The 21,561-nt window shown below is 46.6% G+C and overlaps 1 protein-coding gene across 1 annotated transcript in view; it reads right to left on the reverse strand.

The window, feature by feature from the left end:
• Positions 1-20,539, reverse strand: part of FAM20C (FAM20C golgi associated secretory pathway kinase) — a gene marked incomplete at both ends in the record, with an annotated part of 53,323 nt that extends 32,784 nt beyond the window's left edge. Inside the window, 3 exons of the mRNA XM_079542886.1 lie at positions 9,572-9,650; positions 18,272-18,444; positions 20,019-20,539. Of these exons, the coding sequence (XP_079399012.1) occupies positions 9,572-9,650; positions 18,272-18,444; positions 20,019-20,539 (773 nt within the window). The remainder of the gene's footprint in view (positions 1-9,571; positions 9,651-18,271; positions 18,445-20,018) is intronic.
• Between the last annotated feature and the right edge of the window lie 1,022 nt (positions 20,540-21,561).

Below are 21,561 nucleotides of genomic sequence, written 5' to 3' on the forward strand. Positions count from 1 at the left end.
AGGTCAGGCAGAGCAAAAAGGGCACGTTTTGGGCTTAACTCCCAGTCACCCAGCTCCTGTACCTGAGGCCAGGAGGCTACAAAAATAGATGGCTTTAACTCAGAGCTGGCTTGGAGAACAGGGCAATTAGGCAGACAATGAGGAAGGGAAGCTCTCCTCTCTTTTGGCAGTCTCTTTTGCTGGTGGTGGAGACCTGAAATGTTAGGTTGGCTGCTGGTGTGGATGGAGGGAGAAGTTGGGACCATGTCGTAAAGGACAGCCACCTTGCCCTGGGCTGGCACAAGCCCTCCTGGATGTGCCATATCCTTATGTCAGCATCAATCTGTGGTCCCAGCCAGGACCCACATCTCAATCTTATGCAGAGAAAACAGAATTTTGCTTTAAGCTGCCTCTGCCATCAGCAGCCCCAGGAGGCAGAGCTGGCAGCACCGTGCTCCCCTCCTCCCCGCACAAAACCTGGGCTTGCAACATGAAAGGCTGAAAAACCTCTGGGTTTTAGGCCCTGGGAATCAGATTTTCTGCTTCATAAATCCCTAAAGAATTGGATGCAAAAGAGTCTTGTTTGAAAATTTTGCACAGATTGTCATATTGCGGCGATTCAGGCAGACACGAAATACAGAGAAATACAAACAGGCCAGGTAGAAAAGCTCTTGTTGTGCATCACAAGATAGAACCAAACAAAATACAAATAGGTTACACCAAAAACTAAAGACAATAATAATCAAAACAGCTGTATCTTCCCTAAACCTACAAATTAATTCGACAGCATCTCCCTTACTGCTTCATGCCAACACATCGCAGCAGCTCAGAATTCATAGACCAACTGCAGTGTGTGGCACTGCTGCCCTGAGCAGTCCCCATGCACAGCTGTGGCACTGCTCATTCTCTGGCCCGCTGAGCAGCCCTGCATGCAGGACTCAGACCTCCTATTAGCAAGGTTTACAGAAGAGGCTCGAAATGCTAACAGGATCAGCTGGACTCTGCTGCTGGGAAAGATCTGGTTTAAGCGCCGGGTGGGGTATTTTGTTATCCGCAGCGCATAATGCAGCTCTTTAAATTGCTTCTATTTACAACAGTTTTGCTGTGCTCCCTGCTCCCTAGCTCCCACACATTTGCAGATGCTATTTACTCTGGGTTTCTGCTATTTCTTCACATGTAAATTAATCTTTCAGGCTTTCTCACTTCCATTTGCCCACATGCAGAATATTACAGTGGGGTAGAAAATGTTAAGTTAGAAAGAATAAGTAATAAGACTATTGAACCAGACACTGAAAATGAAAATTAAATAAAAAAAAAAACAACCAACAACTGGAGGTGCCCAGCATGTCTTCAAGCTGTTATTAGCAGCTATTAGGCCTATTTTAAACATACATTGTTTGTTTACAGCAGTGAGTCACCAACAGCACCACGCCAATGGCATAATCGGGATGAACTCCGTGCTCTTTCTCTTCAGCATCTCAGTTCACAAAAGCTTCCCTGTCTCTCTTTGCAAGACAGGTCACTTCAGCTGCAGGTCTCCCCCAGTGTGACCACGCTGACACCTTGTCACTGACCATGGGACCTCAACTGCTGCCCTGCGGCAAAGCACTGAAGCTGGTTCATCAAACTCAATTCACCGGCTGCTTATTTCCTGCCCCTTCCCACAGATGTTTGCAGGGAGCCGGCCCTAACACGAGGTATGTGCAGAAATGCTGAGAGCTGCAACGAGGTGATTGTTAGAAGAGCAAATGAATTTCCAGTCTCAGCAGCAGTGGCTAAATCCCCACTGTGTCCTCCAAGCGGTTGGGATGCCTGGACCACAGGGACCAACGATGCTGCTCCATAAATACCTCCCAGATCTACTCCTCCCAAGGGAGGAGGTGAGCACGACACAACTCATTGCCAGGACAAACCTGTGCGTGCAGCTCTGGAGATAAAACACTGCACACAGCCCAATGACTTCAGCCTCTGCTTTATGCCACAACTCCTGCACAAATCATTTTCCCTTCCTGAATTTTGGTCTCTTGAACCTAGTTTAAGGACTATAAATTGCAGAGCAATGGAGAAAAATTCCCATGAAATATTTCAGGGTAGCATTATCTGCATATCCCACTGAAAACATTTTCAACACATTCTTTTTGCTTAGATTTACTAAGGGCATATTACCTCACTGCGGCACCGAGTCCCCTGTGTGCCAAGCCCTGTTACTTTGCAGTAAATCACAGCTTATACATTTCATGCCAGCTCTTCCCTCAGTAACATTTGCTGCTTTTCTGTACTGCCAGCACAGGGCAAGATGTGTTAGACAGGAAAAGGAGAAACTAAAAATGAGTCTCTAATTAAAAGACAGATCTGCAGGACTGTACTTCTTGGTATGAGGAAAATTAAAATGGAGAAATAGCTTGATTAAAATCAGACTCTGAAAATGCCTCTTTCTTAATACACTGCATAAAAAAATAGCTGCAGCAATATCTGATTGTTAAAGAAGAAAAAATACAGCAGCATGTCTCTGTTCCTAAAGACTAATTAGCGACATTCTCTAAGCACTAAGATAGAAAGCTAATCAATGGCTTCACACATGCAGACACTTTACTGTGAAATATGACTGCCCACCCAGCTCTCTCTTAAAAAGGTGATGAGGGACACTGTGGTCATTCGTGTACAAGACAAGAGCCCAAAATGGACACTGAGCATCATATGCAGAATAAATCCTAAAAACAAGGCGAAGAAAAATGCAAGCCTTGGATTATTCATGCAAAAGCCTCCAGTCTCAGAGACCTCCAAGGGCTGCAGAATTAAGTCTTCACCTGCCAAGAGCTGAAGCTGCCAAGAGGACGTAAGGAGTGGGAGAATTTTGGAGAATTCACCATCAGTGGCAGCAGGGGGCTGCTCAGCACTCTGCCCCTGTTATGGGATGGGGCAGAACCCCAGGAGGTGTGGCATCCTGCACAACAGCACTGCTTTGCAGGAGGAAGCTCTGCTCCCAGCAGCACCAGGTCACACCATTCAGCACAGGGCGGCTGGGCATGGGACAGTACAACAGAGCTGCTGCCAAAAAGAGGAAAAGAGGTTTGTTTTCCTCTTTCTGGCTGGTGAAATGCCTCTGACAGTGGTCCCTACAGGCCCTAATCCAAGCAGACAACCTTTGAGCTACCTGGACTTTTCAGACTTTGACTCTGGGGTCATTTCATAAACACACTTGCAGAACTGGAGAAGAGATTGCTCTTGGGCTGGATGGGATTGATCAATATTTCAGGCAGCAGTTGCTGAACTGTGGCAAGGGGGAACGCGGTGCACACTGGCAGACAGAAGACTGAGTTTCATTACTGTCCAGTGCTATCAGTCAGCATCAATCCCCATCCAACTCTCCATGAAGTCACTGCAAATTTTCCTATTTGCATAAATGAGATTTGGACCACCGGCACTGCTGAGTGCTAAAGTACAATTTGCACTGAGATATTGCAGGATGGTTTGGTGAACAGGATTAGCTAGAAAAGAGAAAAATAATTCATGCATAATACACAACACGTTGAAGTGTTGTGAACTGAAATACTACACGGCAACCTCTACTGTCTTCATTAAATCCCACATTCAGATCTCACACAACTCAAATATCAAGTGATACAATTCATCTAGCTTACTCCAGGCTCATTCCTGAGCTAAATGGAAACAGAATCTGCCTGTCAATCTGAGCGAGGTAAATATTTCAGCAGGGATTTGGTAGGTAAGGATTTGAATATATCTTTATAAAGACAAAAGTCTTACGTATGAGGTCCACAGAATATCTGATGATGGTTTGGCACTTCCAGCAGCAAAAAAAAAAAACAAAAAAGCATTTATTCTCCATGATGTTACAAAACATCACTTCTCTTGGTTTTAAAATGCACTTCCTCTAGCTGAATACTGGCATTACTAACCCCAGCCTTCCACCCAGCTCATTCATCCTTGGGTCTCCAACAACCCACCTCGTGCCGAAAGAGAGTTCTTAGGGGAGCAGCACAGTAACACAGCTCAGCAGCACAACAGAGCAACAAAACCCAATGGCTGGGTTTGCACTTTGACCAGTGACTGCTCTGCTGGATTTCACGCAGCACATTCCAGCCTGCCCAAGTGTTAATCCTGGAAGGCTTCTAGAGTAGCAGCTACTGTATGCATATCTCACTTCTGTAGCAGCTCAGAGAAAACACTGCAATTTGATTTAATTGCCACGTTGACTTATAACAGCATGTTTATACTGGATGCCTGCCAGCTGAAATGCAACAGGTTTGCAAAATGTATTTCCTCAAAACAGCATGATATGCAATGTAATAAGGAAAGCAATCTTCCAGCCACCCCGATGCTAAGTTCATTTTGACTCCTCTGACTTGAACTGTGTCTTGACTTACGACTTGACTAAGTCGTAAGAATTACGCTGAGCTAATTGGTACGATGATCAGGCCTGGAGGCTGCTTTTCACAGGTACAGCAGTTACACTGCAGCTTCCAGAAGGGGATCTAACGGTAGGAAATGAAGACGATTAACAGTTGTTTGTAGCACGGGGGTTGTTTGCCCTGTTTAATAACCCTATCAAAAGATGCATTATTTGTTGAGCACTCCTAAAAGGAAATCAAAGAGAAACTCCAAGAAGGCTGTTAATCCTTTGCCTTTATAAGTACGACATTTAAAAGCGGTGCTTTGCCAATCGAAGCACATATATTATCTTTCCCATGACCTTGGCTGGTAGATTTCAACCCAGCTAACAGTGCCTGTGTCTTTGAGCTACAGGAACATTACAGAAGCTAGAAGGCAAGCGTGCTGGGTTTGTTTCTGTAAAGCAGTGCCTTTGTACATGCTGACTACTTATCTTGCAGCTGGCGCTAAGAAGGGTGCTGCCTCTGGGGACTGGGGATTTGTCCATGCTGGAAGGTGCACCCTGCCAGCTGACACTCCAGCAAAATAGGTGTCAGCACAAAGCATTTCTTCTATGAAGACACAGAAACAAACTTCTGTGATTAAACTGTTAAATTGCAATTAATGCAAAACACGGAAGACACCACAGCAGTGGGTTTCAGGAGGAGCGGAAGGGACAAAGGGTACAAAAACAGGGTCAGCAGGGTTGGATCTGTTTATGTATGAGATTGCATGAGATGATTGCCTGCGATTCAAGGAGCTTGGACTTCATGACCTAAAAGACTCTTCTGGCCTGATATCACCCTGATGCTAATTAGTTCTGCTTTATTAAAGATTGTAACTGCAAGCAGCAGTTACTGGAGGAGCAGCCACGTGGCTCTCACCAATCCTACATCAGGACTTGTAAAAACAGGAGAAAAGGAAAAAGATGTTAAAAATATCAGGCAACTTCTGAACTTGGAACAGAATTGGCCTTAACCTCTTCCAGTCAAAAGTGGATTCACACGATACAGTAGTGTTTCTTCAATAGAACAAATGAACCTCAAAGATTTCCTAATGAAAACCATTCCTACATATTCGTACAAAGCAGTCCATACAACTGGCAGTGAGAAATGCCATTGCTAAACACAGACTGTCCGACACTTTGCTCACAATTCCTATCACAAGATACCATTTGCTTTTCGATTCTATTTGGCTTCTCCATAAGGAACTGTAAAAACCTCTCTCAAAATCCTGGCACTGAGAGGAGTCCCGACGCTGACCGCTGGCGCAGGATCTCCCTCCTCAAGAATAAAGCATTGGGGAAAAAAAAACAGTGTGTTGGCTTTGTTGCTGAGCCAGCTGTTTAACTCCACCAGCTCACAGAACAAAAGGAAACCAAATAAAAATATAAAGCACGTGTTCTTTTTGGACAAATAAGCCAAAACCCTTTGGAATTTATGGCTCTACACCATCCTTACCTGCTAAGTCATGCAGAAAGCTGTGACTGCAGTTATCAGCAATCATATAAATAATTTTTTTTATGCTCTACAATGCTAATGAATTTAGACACGCTAATCATGGGAGAAGAGGAGGCTGCTATTTTTTTCCTGTCCCATCTGGTAATAATTTTGTATGATCGAAGTGTTACGAGCTAAATAAAACTACACATTAGCTGTAAGATACATTGCAAATACATTAAATCTTCCCTGGAGTTTTAGCAAATATTCACTTTTTCTATGATGCATTTGGAACTAGCAAAGGGATCTACAGTGGGCCATAGGATTTATAAATAGATTTGGCTTCCTCTGCAATCCTTTATGGGCAATTATTTCAGCAATGAAGATGCAGAGCCACAGATAAATAAAATAATTGCAGCTGATGGGGCTTTATTTACCACTATCACATTTCTCTGACTGCTAAGCTCCCCGCCTCTCATCTGCTCCACTACCCTGAATCGATGACCAGATGAAGAGCTGTCAGTTAACACCAAGCACAGCAAGCACTGAGCACAGAAGTGCCAAAGGCAGATTCTGCTTCTCCCATTTCCAAAGCCTGCCTGGGTGTTTCCAGAGCTGGCTTACTCTCTGGATGAATGCAACGTGGAACTAGGGGGCTGGGACAGGGCAGAACAAGTTCTACGAGTTCTGCACGTTCCAAGAGGCTTCCCAGGGAGGACATTGTGCTGTGGCTCTCCTACAGAAAGCATTGCTGAAGGATGGACACCTCTCCTTTCATGAGCAGATACCTGGCTGTGATTGCGAAGGGTTCCCTCGTCTCCTTGCTGTGCAGGTATCCTCCTCAAAAAGGCATTAGCTCAGTTCAGGGGATGCCAAGTGCAGCTATCTGTAGCAAAACCAGTTTTCCAAGTAGTTCGAACGAATCAAAACCAAGCAAACCGGCCCACCCTGCATAGTACCCTCTGTGGACCTCACAACATTCAGCTATCAGAACTTCAGATTCCAGGCAGGGTGAGAAATGCAGGACTATCAATTTCCGATGTGTTCAAGCTTGAAATACTACTGATGCCAGCTCTGTTCTCTCAAAATCAGTAATGCAGTTCAGCTCAGTAAGGAAATGTAACTCTTACTGCCTCCTCTACTGCACTGAGGTGATGAACTCAGGCTCCGGTTTTTCATTTGCATCTGGGCACTTCATGCTATTTAACAAGGGTATTACCTGGGATTTGTGAAGATTGCTTGTATGAAGGGCCTTATCAGCTCCAGAGAGAGAAAAACATAATTTCTGCTACTACAAAAAGCCATGGAGCTGACTGCACAGTGACAACTGAAACACACAGGATGTACTGCGTGGGAACCTCCTGGCTCTCAAGTGCATCCATCGACCAGCTAATCTCAGAAGGTGAGGTTTCATGCTTCTCTAATTAATTTATTTTTTTAAACACCCTTCACACCATCAGTGCTGTGACAAGAGTATATTTAGGAGATATGGCCCTGATTTGTCAGTTGCCCCTGGTGTGCTGCACTGGGAAGGCACAGCCAGCTGTGTGAAGCCTGGATCAAGGGGGCACCTTGCAGAAAAGAAGGAGCACCAGAAACTGTTTGTGTGCTCAGTAAGGTCCTACAAGAAGTCTCATTGCTTTAAAAGCCTGACTTTTTTGTTTGCTTGCTTGTTTTCAGTTCTGGGCTGCTTATTTCCATATCAAGAAATGATGCTACAAACATTTCTGTAAGTTAGTGAAAGAGGCCAATGGGACCAGATGCCAAAGGAGCTCAGAAGATTTACACTAGGCGAGCATCTGGCTCCCTGCTCACTGTTACCAGAATGAAGACAAATGCTTGCAAACATTCTTATTCAAAATCACTAATGTGCTTGGCAATGATCAACACAAAGCAGCATTACTGCTGTAAGGTGTGGTGCCTGGGAACACAGATGCTGAATGTTCTAAAGCTGCTTTTTCCAGATGTGTATTTAATGCAGAGATCAGGGAGGAAATAAGATATTGCTGCCCTTCACTTTAAGCAAAGGGAATGATTAAGACATCATCATCTTTTGTTGTTGTGCTGGTGGATGGTAGTAATTGCTTCTGTACAGGAAAGTGGCTATACATCTATTGTCATCCATCATCTTGCCAAGGCAGGGTAGAAGCAGTAAACTTTTGATTTAACCTCATTAGCATTCCCAAAATTACAATGTCATACCAAAGATAGAGATTGAAATTATCTGCATCTCAGCAAATGGAGAAGAAACAAAACACACCCTATGTAAAAAGCCAACTGCACAACCATGATTCTTCCTTGTTCTTAAAGGCTCCCTAGATGTGCCCAGTTCTTGGTTTGCCATGGAGGATGGGAAACAAATAGGAATTGTGCTCAAATGCACCAAACTTGCAAATGTAGGGGTTGGACCCATGGACTGATGATCTGATGACCTGAGGATTCAGAGCAGAGGCAGAAAGAGAAAGGGAAAATGTTGGAGTAGATACTCTCAGATAGCACTTTCCCTTTGATCTGATATCTCTGATTTCTCTGAACTCTTCCCATGAATTAGGGACCCACCAGACACATGGAGAAATTTGTGTGTAATGTGGGCAATAACATGGAGGCATCTTGCTTTTGCGCAATATCCTTGTGCCTGGAAACTCAAAGGATTTCCATGTAAACCCCAGGATAAACGCACACAAGGTGAGCTCCTGCTCAGGCTTGAGTTGAAGGAAGCAGGAACCAATTATTTGTCCCTTCTGGCAGTCAAATAAGATCAAGTGAAGTCTGTACTTGTCTGAGGTCAGTCTACAGCAAAATCTGCAGTAAAACTGGGAATTTATCTCAGCCCCCAGCCAGCAGCTTACCCCACGAGCCATGTTCCCCACTAGAGCCATAACACAGTGCCAGTATGTATTCCAAACCACTCATTCTGAACTGCTTTACTCCTTTATGGGCATCCTAGAGATAATTAATGTATCTTCTCCTCAGTGGGAACAAAAGAAGGAAATGAATTTATTATTCCAGTGGTACCCTTGACACAGATATTGAGTAGCTTCATTAAACATTTTGCAACACCCAGAGTCTTTGCTAAGCCATCTACAGCAAGCACAGTCATTTTCCTTATTACAACACAAACACAGAGGTCAGGCTTTGGAACTCTTTTACTTCTTCTTTATGCCTGAATAACCTCTGTGATCTCAGTGGGATCTGGCCAGCTTGATGCAGGTGCAAATCATCACTGCCTCATCCCAGCCCTTCCCCCTGTCTCCAGATCTATTACCTTGTAGCATCACACTCAAATGAACACATTTCACAGTCAGCATTGCCACAGTCAAATGACTAACTCAGCTCTTCAATACAGACAACCAGTGGATTGAACTGTAATTAATCAGACAAATACTATTCAGGTCTTCCCAAAACTATTTGGAGCCATCTCCCACATGTGGTCATATTCCAGAGGAGAACTGACATTAGATAAAGCTCAGACCTGCAGAATACATTTACATAAAAAAGAAACACTGAGAACACCCTATATTTATGATGGGAGATTCCACAGAGATCAGAATGAGTAACACTCCTGAGAAAACTAAAATGCGTCTGAAATATAAGCTCCGAAGCCCAGCCTGGCAGGGCAAGGTTACCATACACCCTACAGCCCTACACTGAGCAGCCAGCCTAGCCAATCAGCCCCACCAGCCTCGAGCAATACTGACCAAATTCCTAATGGCTTTGAATTAGGCAACAGGCTATACAATGCAGCCAGACGGTATTTCACTTACTTCATTGGCTTGAACAGTGCTTGTCCATAATTCTGGAACGTCATGATCAGCTTCAGCTGGGTGCCTCCTGACTTCATTGCTGTGGGAAAAAGCAAAACCCCTTTAAAATGCTTCATATGGATCTACTTACATTCAGCTTCCTTGAAATGAAAGCACACACCTCTGCTCTGTACCAAACGCAGCACTGCGGCATCTGAGCACTAAGCAGGGCAATCCTAACTGGATAACAGATTATTCAGTGGTTGCAGAACAGGGGAGAGCCTGGTGCTGCTGGCCAGGACTAAAAATGGATGGTACTCTCTGACACGTCTTTGTGTTCTTCAGCTGGTCACTGTAGAACCATGGTGGGCTCTAAGCACCCTGACCGAGGAGCAGATATGGGAACAGCTCACTGGAGTCCTGTTTTCTCCATCTTCAACTACTTTGGGACTTCTTGCTAACAAGAGGTACATACTGGGAAGGCAGATAGGATGGTTTCAAAGCCAGCTGTAGCTGGGATTACGGTCCGATGCGCAGCAGACATCTGCTTAATTAAAAGTATGAGCAGATACTGGAGCAGCCTCTGATCTCTGCTGCGATTTTAATCATTGCTGCTGAGCAGTATGTAAATCCACCTCCTTTCTGCACAATGGAGATTTATCCAGAATTATCCACTAACTTTCAGGAGACCCCACGGTGGTTGCAGAGGACAGCAGAGGTGTGCAGAGGGTCACTGGCTGTGTGGGGAGGGCAGGGGCTGCAGTCCACTCCATGCACATGGGGCCAACAGCTCAGACACTGAATTCACATCCCAGCTGGGAGCTCATGGGAATTTAAGACTGACATTCGTTCATACCAATCTGTACAACTTGAACAATATCATGTTAACAGCCAGATTACAGTGTTTTTAAAGTCAGAGCCTTTTTTATTTTGATGTAAGAGTTCCTAAAATGCATTTTACTTGGTGAAAAGTTTACTGAAAAAGGTAAACATACGCTTTGGCAAACCAGCTGCTTTTTCACCATCTCAATCAAAACTGCTCTGAAGAAATGAAATAACCCATGCTCTAACTCTTTCACTCACTCCTGTGCTGGGAGAGCCACCACAGCCCTATCTGTGGGGATGAGTCAGTCCTTTCAAAACGCTTCCCACAAATGATCACATCATCAATCCCTTTCTTTGCAGTTCTGAAAAAACCTGTGTCGGCTGCAGAACGCTACGAATGTCAGGTTACCTCGCTCCGTCAGTTTTGGCTTTGAGCTACTCTTGTTCAACCCACATAACCTGCACATCCTCTTTCTCTAAGCAATGCCACTAGCTGCACAACCTTTTTAATTGCTCCTCTCCACGCCATATTACTGGTAGGTCAACAGCTCTCTTTCAGCCCTTGTAATCCATGTTTTTGCAACAAAATGCTGTGTAAATCTGGTCAGTGTGATTACACTTCCCTTAGAACAAAAATCCCTCCTGCCTTGCTGTTTTGCTGACCCCTGCCCTCTCTTGCATTACCAGTCAATCCCAAAGGAACAAATAAATAATTAGCAATTAAAGGGCATTAAATAACTTGCACTGAACAGGTAAAGCAGAAGCATGTGGTTTTCATGTACCAAATTCTCTCTCTTGTGCAAAGCATGTCAGTTGATCTGCACCTGAAGGAAGGATATAGGCATTTTTTTCTACCAAGCCCAGAGCCTGAAGGCAATGAGGAACAGCAAACATCCACCCAAACCATACACGTGCTGCCCCAGGAACATCACAGCTCAGCCATGCACTCTGGAAATGGTTCTTCTTGCTTTGGATAGCGGGCAGGCAGCTGGAGCTGCCCTTGCCTCATGCCTACAAAGACCCACACAGACCCCCCACCGTTCCATGAACATCCCAGCCCAGCTGCTGCCAAAGGAGCAGAGTTTGCCTGCCTTTTTAAGGCATAACCTGTAATTGCAACCCTATTCATGTGGGATGCCTTCAGTTAGGTCAGCAATGTATCTTGGGATCAAAGGGCAGAACTTGGTCCCTTCTGCCAGGTATAAACCTCCCTAGCTCACCAATCTCAATACAGCTGGTTGCAAACTGATTGCAACAAACGAAAACTGCATGTTTTTTTCTTTAAAATTTACATAATGTATGCTTTTTGGTTGAATTATGAATAGCTTAGGGCTTAGACTCTGGCTCCCTCTCCTCCTTGTGCCATATAAGTCCAAAATACAGCAAATATCCTGTAAGCCCATCACAGAAGTGGGAAGGACAGAGCCTATTTTGAGGTACAGCTGGGAAGCCAAGGCTTTGGGAAACCACAGAAATGCAAAGAAGAAAAAAAGGATGTTCCAGCATGCCTATTTCTAAGCACAAAGCATCAGATGGATTAAGCTGACTGGTTTCTCAGCAAATTGAAGCCACTCGACAGATAATGATTTTGTTAGCAGCTGAACTCAACAGAGAGTGTGTCATCACCGAGAAGGGGGAATGTATGAAGAAGATTAACAATTCAGCATAATTCTTCCATGAGACACAGAGGCCTGGTTTCCTGTCAGAAAGAACTGAGCTGAAGTAAGACAAAAGCATCTCTTGGTCTTCTTAGATCCATCCTTTGTATTGTCTTAATTGGTTGCAATAGTAGCCTCGACCCAACTGAAGTTTGGCTGGGATGCTCTCCCACTGCTGCTGCCAGGAGAAAACTTTGGGCCCTTCCAAAACAGAGGGTGACATCAATGGGAGCAGCGTTGCATGGGGCCTTGTGAGAAAGTATGCTGGCAGCCAAAGGCACTGCGGCCAATGCCACATGAGCTCCATGTTGGCTGCCCTCCATGTTCTCTAGGCTCCAGACATTCCCACTTCAGCTAGTCATTGGACAGGCCAGAGGAGATTCAAAGATATGCAGCAAGTCTAACACCTAATGTTCCCTCCCTAAAGAGAGGGAAACACACGGTGCTGAGCCCAGACTATCCTGCTGAACCCCATAAGATCCTTAATGCATCTCTAAATGAAGTAGAATGGGGAGCAGAGCCTGAGGAAGGTGCCCAAATCATGGGGGTGGCAATTGGAGAAGAGCAGGTCTCACTGGAGATGACTCACCAGGACTCCCAGGCCTGATTACATTCCTTGACCCTTACTGTTACAGTAGACTACTGGCTTCTCTCTCCTTTTCTAAGCTGTGTTTCTTTCCTGCTCAAACCTCAGTTAAATACATCCCTTTGGTCATCCCAGGCAAACAGCAGTAGCCACGTCATCTTCCAGGAACTTATCCTGGACAAACAGTGTTTGCTTATCTGCAGATGTCCTTGTGCTGTCACCTACTGCCCATTAAGAACGTTCCTGAAGAATTTATAATTCCCTGGAGCGGAATACACAATTTTTCAAGAAACTGGAAGATGCTACGCCATTGCAATCTGTCTTGTCTATGATCAGCAAGCTTATATAATTTTTAAAAGGTCTCACAATGTCATGCTGTTCTGATTCCAAAGGGAGCCTCTAGTCAAACTCTGATTTCATGTTTGTTTTTTTTTTAAGGTTTCTGAAGATGCTGTAACAAGAGCAGCTCTGGAAAAGGAATACTTCAAATTCCCTCTTCTGCAGCATCTGAACGTACTGGCACAGTGTTCAAACCAAATCCCAATAGAACCGTTGCTATTTTACCTCCAGGCAATTAAAAATCTTTCTTTTTCCCCAAAATAGAAAGAAAGGGAATGCAGCATTAAACTTTCCTCTTAACCCAGGGCAAGATCTTTTGGTCGTGATTAGAAATCTTCCCAAGTTTAGGAGGCTTTGCAAAAAATCCCCTGAGATATCCTTCTCCTGGAGAGTCCGTCCAAAATCAGTGAAATCAGAGAGATTCTTTCTGTTTTCTATGATGGACTTTGAATCATGCCTCTAAAAATGCCTTCAGTATTTGCACCTAATGAGTTTTTTGACATAGCTACACGCCATGTCTGCTATTCTTCCATGCTGTCCCCTCCTCCTCCTCCTGAAAACTCATCAATACAAGACTTCCCAACGAATTCCCCTCCTGATCCACAGATACCACCAGTGTAAAAGATACACTGCCTATCATCTTTCAAGCCTGTTTTTACACCTATATGCTACATGGTTTCTATCTCCCTCTTCTAAATCATCTAGTACAGACTCGGTAGGGATCCAATGATGGCCAGTGTGATTTGACCCAAAAGGAATTGATCTGGATTTCCAGTTCAGTTTTGCTGCATGATAACTCTTGCCTATTATGGTCTTCTGATGGAAAGTGAGAGCTCCAAAAGGAACTCTGAACACTTTGTTTTGGTTATTTATGCAGTGCTAATGCCTGAGCAACACGATCCAGTCAAAGCCAAAGTCAAAGTCAAAAAGATGAGCAGATGTCTGAAATAGATGTTCAGATCCATTCAGATCCTATTTTATAGATCAAGCTTAAATCTAGCATGAACGTGTTGACTGATCTAGCGGGAAGTGTCCCTGCCTATAGCACGGGGTTGGAGCTAGATGGTCTTAAAGGTCCCTTCCAACCCAAACCATTCTGTGATTCTATGACTCTATGACTGGCTTTAACAAGCAGTATTCTGCCCCAGGCTAAAGACATGGCCCCACACAAGCTGCACAGAATAGATTTCAAATCGAGTTCAAACCATCATCATCTCTTAATTTGTTCTTGATCAGCCAATCCTGCTAACTTGTTTTTAAAGACCTTTCTTGCTTTAGTCAAGATAGTAAAGATTTCTGACAGGGAAGAGATCTGTGAAACCATTCAGTGGCTTTGTTGTACACTGTAAGTCCTTTCTTTTCATCTGGAATTGTACATTTAATCAATCTGTTGACTCTTGGCTGATTCACTGTTTCCTTATACAGTAAATCAATGGTGCTACATTGCATTACGTTTTCAGCAGCACTTTTCCCTTTCCTTTGATGAGATTTTTATAATTTCCTTCAGCGCCAGAGTTTAGGTTTAGTATTTACTGCCTACTGTCTTTTTTCTTTTCTTTTTCCTGAGTTGAAACAGAGTCCACCTTGCTGAATTGCAGCACTCCTTCACTGCATGAGCAACCTCATGCTTACTGCCTCTCACTGCCTGCACAAACTGAAGGCACTGCAGGTTCAGAAATGAACCAGTCAGCTATGCTTCCAAATCTTTCCAGCCAGAGAATGTAAAGAATCAAAAACTCAAACCCAACTCACTCAACCCAGAGATCACCCAAGCCTGTTCTGCTCAACCACAGTCCTTCAGCACAGCTCTCTGGGACAGGAACACGTGAGAGATGAAGATCTACAATGCACCATGCTGTATTTGTTGTTAAACTGCTGACAGCACCGCACAATTATGCACAGCCGTTTTGTAAATATGCAAGAGAATATCTAATAAGCATGGCTATTATTGATGCGTGCAATAAACAGTTCTGAAAGGCAAAGGAAGCACGCAGTTGCCTGTGCGTGTGCTTCCTCTGCAAATTGGAATTTGGTGCTCAGTGGAAAACAATTCTCTCCAGGCTCCTATTTATGGCAGGGGGAAATTTTCACTGAGTTAAATCAAATTAAGAGCTATCCCTTTATGCTGCTCAGAATGAGTAGGAGCTGTATCTGTTGATGCAGGGCACAGAACACATCCTCAGCTTCAAAGCTCTGGGTAACCTTGTCCTTTTCAAGGCCAGCTCTAGGTGTCACTGTGGGAGCTGAATGCGACGCTCTCCTTCCCATCCATGCTTTTGTTCCATTTAAACTTTAACATCAAGAAAATGTCACCTTGGTGCTCCCTGCTCTTGGGAATTGCTTCTGTCACCGTTTTCATTTTAAAACAACGCTGCACATTACGGAGCCGTGTGAGCAGTGCTGATAGATGGGGCAGGATCAATCTGGTCACCACTCTCCTCCATAAATAATGCAAAGGGAGCAGGGAAAGTGCGATGTGGTGAAGAAAGCAGTTCAGCTGCAGTTCGGATCCAATTACTGGAGGTATCAAAAACCCACACGGCAAATCACCTAGTTCTATTAGAGCCACAATCTGAACGCTGGGAAAAGACTGGATAGAGCAATATCCCGTTTCATCTAATGCATGTAAGCCTGGGTATTTAATTGTCCTACTTACAAAAAGGAGCCTGAAGATTGGGTGCTACAAAGAGTCCCATTTATTTTTACTTCTAACCTGGAATCTTTGCTGCTGCCTCAGAAAATAAAAAAAAAAAATGAACAGAGAGCAAAGAGGATAAAGAAAAGCACAGTCCAATTGGAAAATATGGAGGAATATTCAAAAGACTGTGAAAGTCCTATAAATGTCCTTTGGTCAAATATATTACTCTTTATTAATCAGCTTACATGCTTTTGAATCCCTGCTGTGGCTCTGCAGTAAAGCTGAAAAATGGCAGATGTTATTTTAAAACATATTTTTAAACATCCAAAGAATTTGCGACGGGAAATAAAAGATGGATTAAAAGAAGTATATTAGCAAGATGCTCTTCTTGCTTTGCAACCCGACCGAGAGCCCCGAAGCCCCACAGAGGCTATGGAAGCTCCCAGCTCCATTCTATCTGGCTTCTTGAGCTTGGCAGAGGCAGAAGTCTTCTTCCCCCTCTCAGCTCAGTGTTAGGTTGGGATTGCTGCCCAGTTCCCACAGTGACTGATACTTCTATCAAATGTACTTCATATTTCAGCTTATGGAAATAATACTGCATCGCTGATAGAAACCACAGTTCTGTGCTTTCATGTAGGGGCACAAGAGGCCCCAACTTGTTCAAACATTAGCAAAGAGACAGTCCCATAGGAAATGGCTGTTAATCATCAGTCCTCCTCTGCGGGCTCTGGCCTTTTCTCCACATGGATCTCAAAGCTCTATCGAAACCATAATTAATGAAAACCTCATGACACATCCTTACGACGCATTGGTGAAATCATGGCCTCAGGGAAGCCAATGACAAAACTTCCACTTACGTCACCACTGTCAGGATTTCACTCCTATTTTTTATTATAACAATGCTGCTGCTAGGTTAACTGAAGCATAGAGAGGTTAAGCAACATGCCCAGAAGCTCAAATTGAGCAAAGAGTGAGCGCTAACCTATTATTTCTCCTTCCCATCTCCCTTCTTGAGCATCCCTACATCAACCTTAACCATCTCACTGCTCTGCAGAAGGGACACTCAGCAGCCACTCAGTCCAAACCATGACTGGGGCTGATGTGTTTTGTGTGAACCTCAGCAGCTGAGCCAGAGGGCAGTTTGGCTGAGCATCCCCCCTGCAAGAACCCGGGCACAGCCTGCTCACTGCTCGGGGCAGGGAAGGGCAGAGCACTTCTTCTTTGCCAAAGGATGCACTCACAGAGCAATGCTAATGCTGAAAAAAGCTGGCTCAGACTCTGCTCACACATCACTGCTACCGCAGGAATCACTGTGTGCATGCAGGGCAAAGCACTGGCAGTGTGCTGCTGCCTGCAGTGCCATCTCTGAGCCAGAGATGGGAGAATGCACAGCTTAGCCATCACACCTGTGCTCCTTAATTAATCATTCCAATCCAGAGCTGCAGGGGCAGAGAACGAGCCTGTGTTTGTCCTCTTTCTCGAGCCCAGCTGTCCCCCAGTCCCTGTCCCCCCACCTGCAGGGCAGCAGCTGGGCACTATGCACTGCAGCAGCAGGCTTCCACTCCACAGAGCTCAGAGCAGAGCTCCCAGCCATGCACTCAGCCAGGGCACAGCCGTGCTTGCACCTGATTTCCCAGGGCATCCCGCCTTTCCCCCACCCCGGCTATCTGTGCTCAGCCCATTCCTGGTGACTGAGGAGCTCCCTTAGTTCTGCTCAGCAGCCGCTGGGATTCACATGATGGAAATGTCAGCCATAGGCCTATGGGTGCTATTCTTGCAGGGACCATTTCCTGCTGAAGCCAGGGGAATTCTTGCCTCGCGGGGTTAAAGACCTGGTGACCTCATCCCGCAATGGCTCCGTGCAATCAGCACTTTTACAGAGCTGCTATTTCATGCCCCTGAAACAGACTTAGCAGCTCTGTGGTCAGCACAAGGCTCTCCATTTTCTCGGAGGCCGGTGGTTGTGCAGCTCTGCCCCTGCAGCCCACGGGCTGTGCTTGTTTAGCAGCGCAAGGCTTTCATTCAGACTGCGGGTTTTTTTCGCTCCCTGTGCAGCTCTGCAGCTAAATTCGAAGAGACACATGCTGTCATTAAACAGCCCCCGAGAAAAAAAAAAACAACAACAAACTCTGTCACCTTGTTTAACCAGAGCCAAAGGCTGACAGGAGCACATCCCTGTTGTGGACTTCTGAGTGGAACAAGCAGAGCTGAGCTGTGCCCAGGGGGATGCAGCCCCTCCGAGCCCCCCGCGCTCGATGCTCCCTGCATGGCTGCAGGGCTGTGGCTCATTGCTGCTCCCCTCCCTCCAGACGCAGCCTGAAATAATGACCAGCAAGCAGCAGATGCTTTGCTCAGGCAGGATGCTATCTGCTTTTGGCTGTGATTTTTTCATTAACCTTTTCTTCCTTTTTTTTTGAACAGGGCGCTTTCAGCCTGATAACCGGAGGACATCAGAAATGAATGGGGCTTGCCTTCCTGGCAGACTTTTCAATTATTCAGGTGATACAGAGCTGGCAATATCTCCTTATGTTTAACAAGGAAAATGAGCCCAGAAGTCAGAAAGCAATGTTGTAGGCACAGAGAGAAGTCGTGCAAAACAGCCATTAATATTCAAACAGCAGCGAGATCTGAACTACAAGCAAATAGCCATAAAAGCCATTAATGCCCAAACGTACCAACACTGGTGATCTTCTGGGAGACCAGGTCTTGTAGCAAAGCCTCGATTGCAGGGTTATGCCTGGAATAGAGCTCGTACCGGTTGATGCCAATGTGGAATTTTAACCAGTTTGGGTAGGAGTCTATGGAGGTTTCTCCAGTTGGCAAAAACTCTTCATTCCCTTCATTATGCCTACCACCAAAAACAAACATGGGAAAGAGGGGGGAAAAAAAAAAAAAGCCATTAATGAGGAGAAAGAAATAACGTTACAGTTTGTAGCAGGCACCAAGAAATGGGGCTGGGGAGGGAGAGCCCTGAGGGTGGGGGAAGCCAGATTGGCACCTCCACTCTTCATGCCTGATTTGAAGCCCATGCAAGTCAGGAGCAAAACTGACAGTGACATAACTGAGCACTCACAGAGGCCCTCACACAGCTGAAATGTGGAGCTGCAATGTTGTGTTTAGATTGCATTATGTTACAAACATCTCTTACAAGTTGGACCCAAAGGAAAGCATCATCCTCAAGTTTTATTTAACAGAGCTGGGGCTGGAAGTAGGTTCAGCAGAAACCTGACCTGTCGGACCCAATGTTCCCATTCCTTCCTTTTAATCAGGAAGAATAAGAAGAAACCAGCTCAACTGAGCCTGCTGCTAAAGAGCAACTAACTTGGGGTAGGTCACCCCTTCCTTAGCAGCACCATACTGATACAGAAAAGGACTGTGAGAATGACACGTGAGTGCTACATTTCATGTGTGCTGGGGGAACTTGGGGGGCAAACACACAGCAGCAGCTGTGTTGTGGCCATCAGGGTCAGCTTCACCTTCCACCTATGGGACACAGCTACATTTCTCCCACCCAAAGGTCCCCCATGCTTTTAGCCATCATTCGATGTTCTGACATTTGTGGCTGTTTTTCTTTTTTTCTCAGGGAAACCAGAACTTTGTCAGGTTTTCCCCACAGCCTCTTCTGTTAAGCAGAAGGGCCCGGACTGCTGACACGTGCAGGGGATAGAAATCAGAGATATTTATCCTCTCCCTCTGAATGTTCAGATCCCGCTGGCTGCTCCGTGGCTTCACAGAGCTTTTGCACGGTACAATGCAGCTGTTTAAACACTACAATGTCAGCGTGTTTGGAAGAGGGTGCTGTTGGATTAGACAAGCCTTTGGATTTCTCACTCATTGAGATTTCCCAGCGTTTCTCACCAGCCAACAAACCATTTGCAGAGGCAATGGAGCGCTCTGAAGGCTGGAGAGCTGCTGAGGTGCCAGGACACCAGGAATTAACTGAGGGTGAAAACTGGAGCTCCGATCAAAGCCCAAAGGCAGAACTTTGTGACATTAGACCTCACTTTGGAGAAAAGTGTGGCTGCTGGTGGCAGGACGAACTGCTCAGCCCCTGCACATGAGAAGGTGTGGGGCAGGGGGGTCGTGCTGTCCCTGAGCCCGGCCTCGCACTGCTTTTCCACTAGCATCTGCCTTTGGCTGCAGCTGCGGGCAGCATCCTGGGGACCCTATGCTCCCGGCACTGCTGCGTTACGTCCCGTATTTCAGGGCAAATTTGGAAGGAAAACAACCGCTGACGCCTGCAGACGGTTCCGCTCCCTTTCTCGCCCCCCCGACACCCGAATCCCTCCCTTTAACCCCGAGCCGTGACACCAATTCTTCGGGAACACCCCCTCAAAAAGGCCGCGCCGCAGGGCAGCACCGCGCCGCGTTCCGCCCCGACCCCGCGCCCCCCGTCCTCTCCCCCCCCGCCCCGATCCTCACCACTCGCTCTGCTCGGCCGCCCGAGGGTTGAACCTGATGTCGCTGTTGACATTGAAGAGGAGGTCGCCGTCGGCCAGCGGGGGCAGGGCGGCGCGGTACAGCGGGTGCTGGAAGAGGGCGGCCAGCGGCGCGGCATGGGCGGGGGGCGGCGGGCGCGGGGCTCCGGGAGCGATGAGCCGCCGAGGCCGCCCCGCCGCCCCCCCCTCCCCGCCCGCCGCCGCCGCCGCCGCCGCGTCCCCTCCGCCGCCCGCCGCCCGCTCCGCCGCCTCCCGCGATTGCGAGGAGAGGTTGGAGGCCGGCTCGGCGCTGAAGTCCTGCAGGATCCGCAGCGTGTGTTTGCTGGGCCAGCGCGGGGCGGCGCGGGGCGGCGCGGCGGGCGGAGGGCAGGAGCAGCCCGGGCGGTTCTCGGCTCCGCGGCGCTCCAGGCGAGGCAGCAGGTCGATCATAATGTGCATGGTGCAGGCGACGAGGAACACCATGAGGATCAGCACCCGGAACTTGCGGACCAGGAGCATTTTCATGGCCGGGAGCGGCTGATGAATTAGCGGGGGAGGGAAGGAGGGGAGGCGGCGGGGTCGGCCGGCAGCGGGCGCGGGTCTTCCGCCCCCCCCGGGGCTCCGGCGCTCTGCTGGCGGGTCGGGCAGCGAACGATCAAGTCAATAAAGTTATCTCCATAGGCGCCGCGACAGAAACAGGCTAAAAGCGATAGGTCCTCATTTCTCAGTATCATCAAGAACTTGGGAGGGGGGGAGGGAAAAAAAAAAAATCGGGGAAAAAAAAATGGGAAAAAGGAGCCTTTAAAATCAATAGGAAAACAAAGCCAGCGGCATTGCGATATCTAGAGCCATCTGTTCGCGGTTTCTCTTGCTTTTTATTACGGGGATCACAACAAATAGAGAGAGCTGGTTCTGAAGGAGAAACCGGCGTCTGAGGCTGGCTGCGATTAAATCATCATCGTTCAAAAAATGACGGGAAGGAGGGGGGAAAGAAGAATATTAAGAAAACCTGTACGGAAAGGCGACAGAAGGAAAAAAATCATCCATAACGTTTGGCAGTGCAGGAAACGCTGACTCCTTCCTTTGAATGCGCCCAGTGATGCAGCAGAAGCGCTCTCCGCTCGCTCCCTCTCTTCTGTGAGACTGCTTAAGAACATTGGCTGCAAAATCATTTTCTCCGAGCGGTTCCAGTTCCTTCATCCATCGCTTTGTCCGCCGCTCGGGAGAGATGAGCGCTCAGCTGAGATCTAGCCGGGGTGGCTGCTGTATCCGAGCTGCGCTTTGCCTTTGGCGTGGGTTGGGTTTTTTTTGGCTGCAAAACTGTCGGATGGCACAACTGCAACATAAAGGTTAAATATGGCACAGGAAAAAAAAAAAAAAAGAAGGGGGGGGGGGGGGAGGGAGGGCGGGGAGGAGGATTAGAGGAAAGAAACTAATAGAATTCGGTAGCGGTTCTTTATAGCAAAGAGGTCCCGGCTTTGATCTCTGCTGGGTCCTACAGATCTGCCTTTAGAGAAAGGAAGAGAGGAAGGGAGGGGGGGGGGGAA

The sequence above is a fragment of the Tetrao urogallus genome (assembly GCF_951394365.1).
Source record: "Tetrao urogallus genome assembly, chromosome: 15".
Lineage (NCBI taxonomy): Eukaryota > Metazoa > Chordata > Aves > Galliformes > Phasianidae > Tetrao > Tetrao urogallus.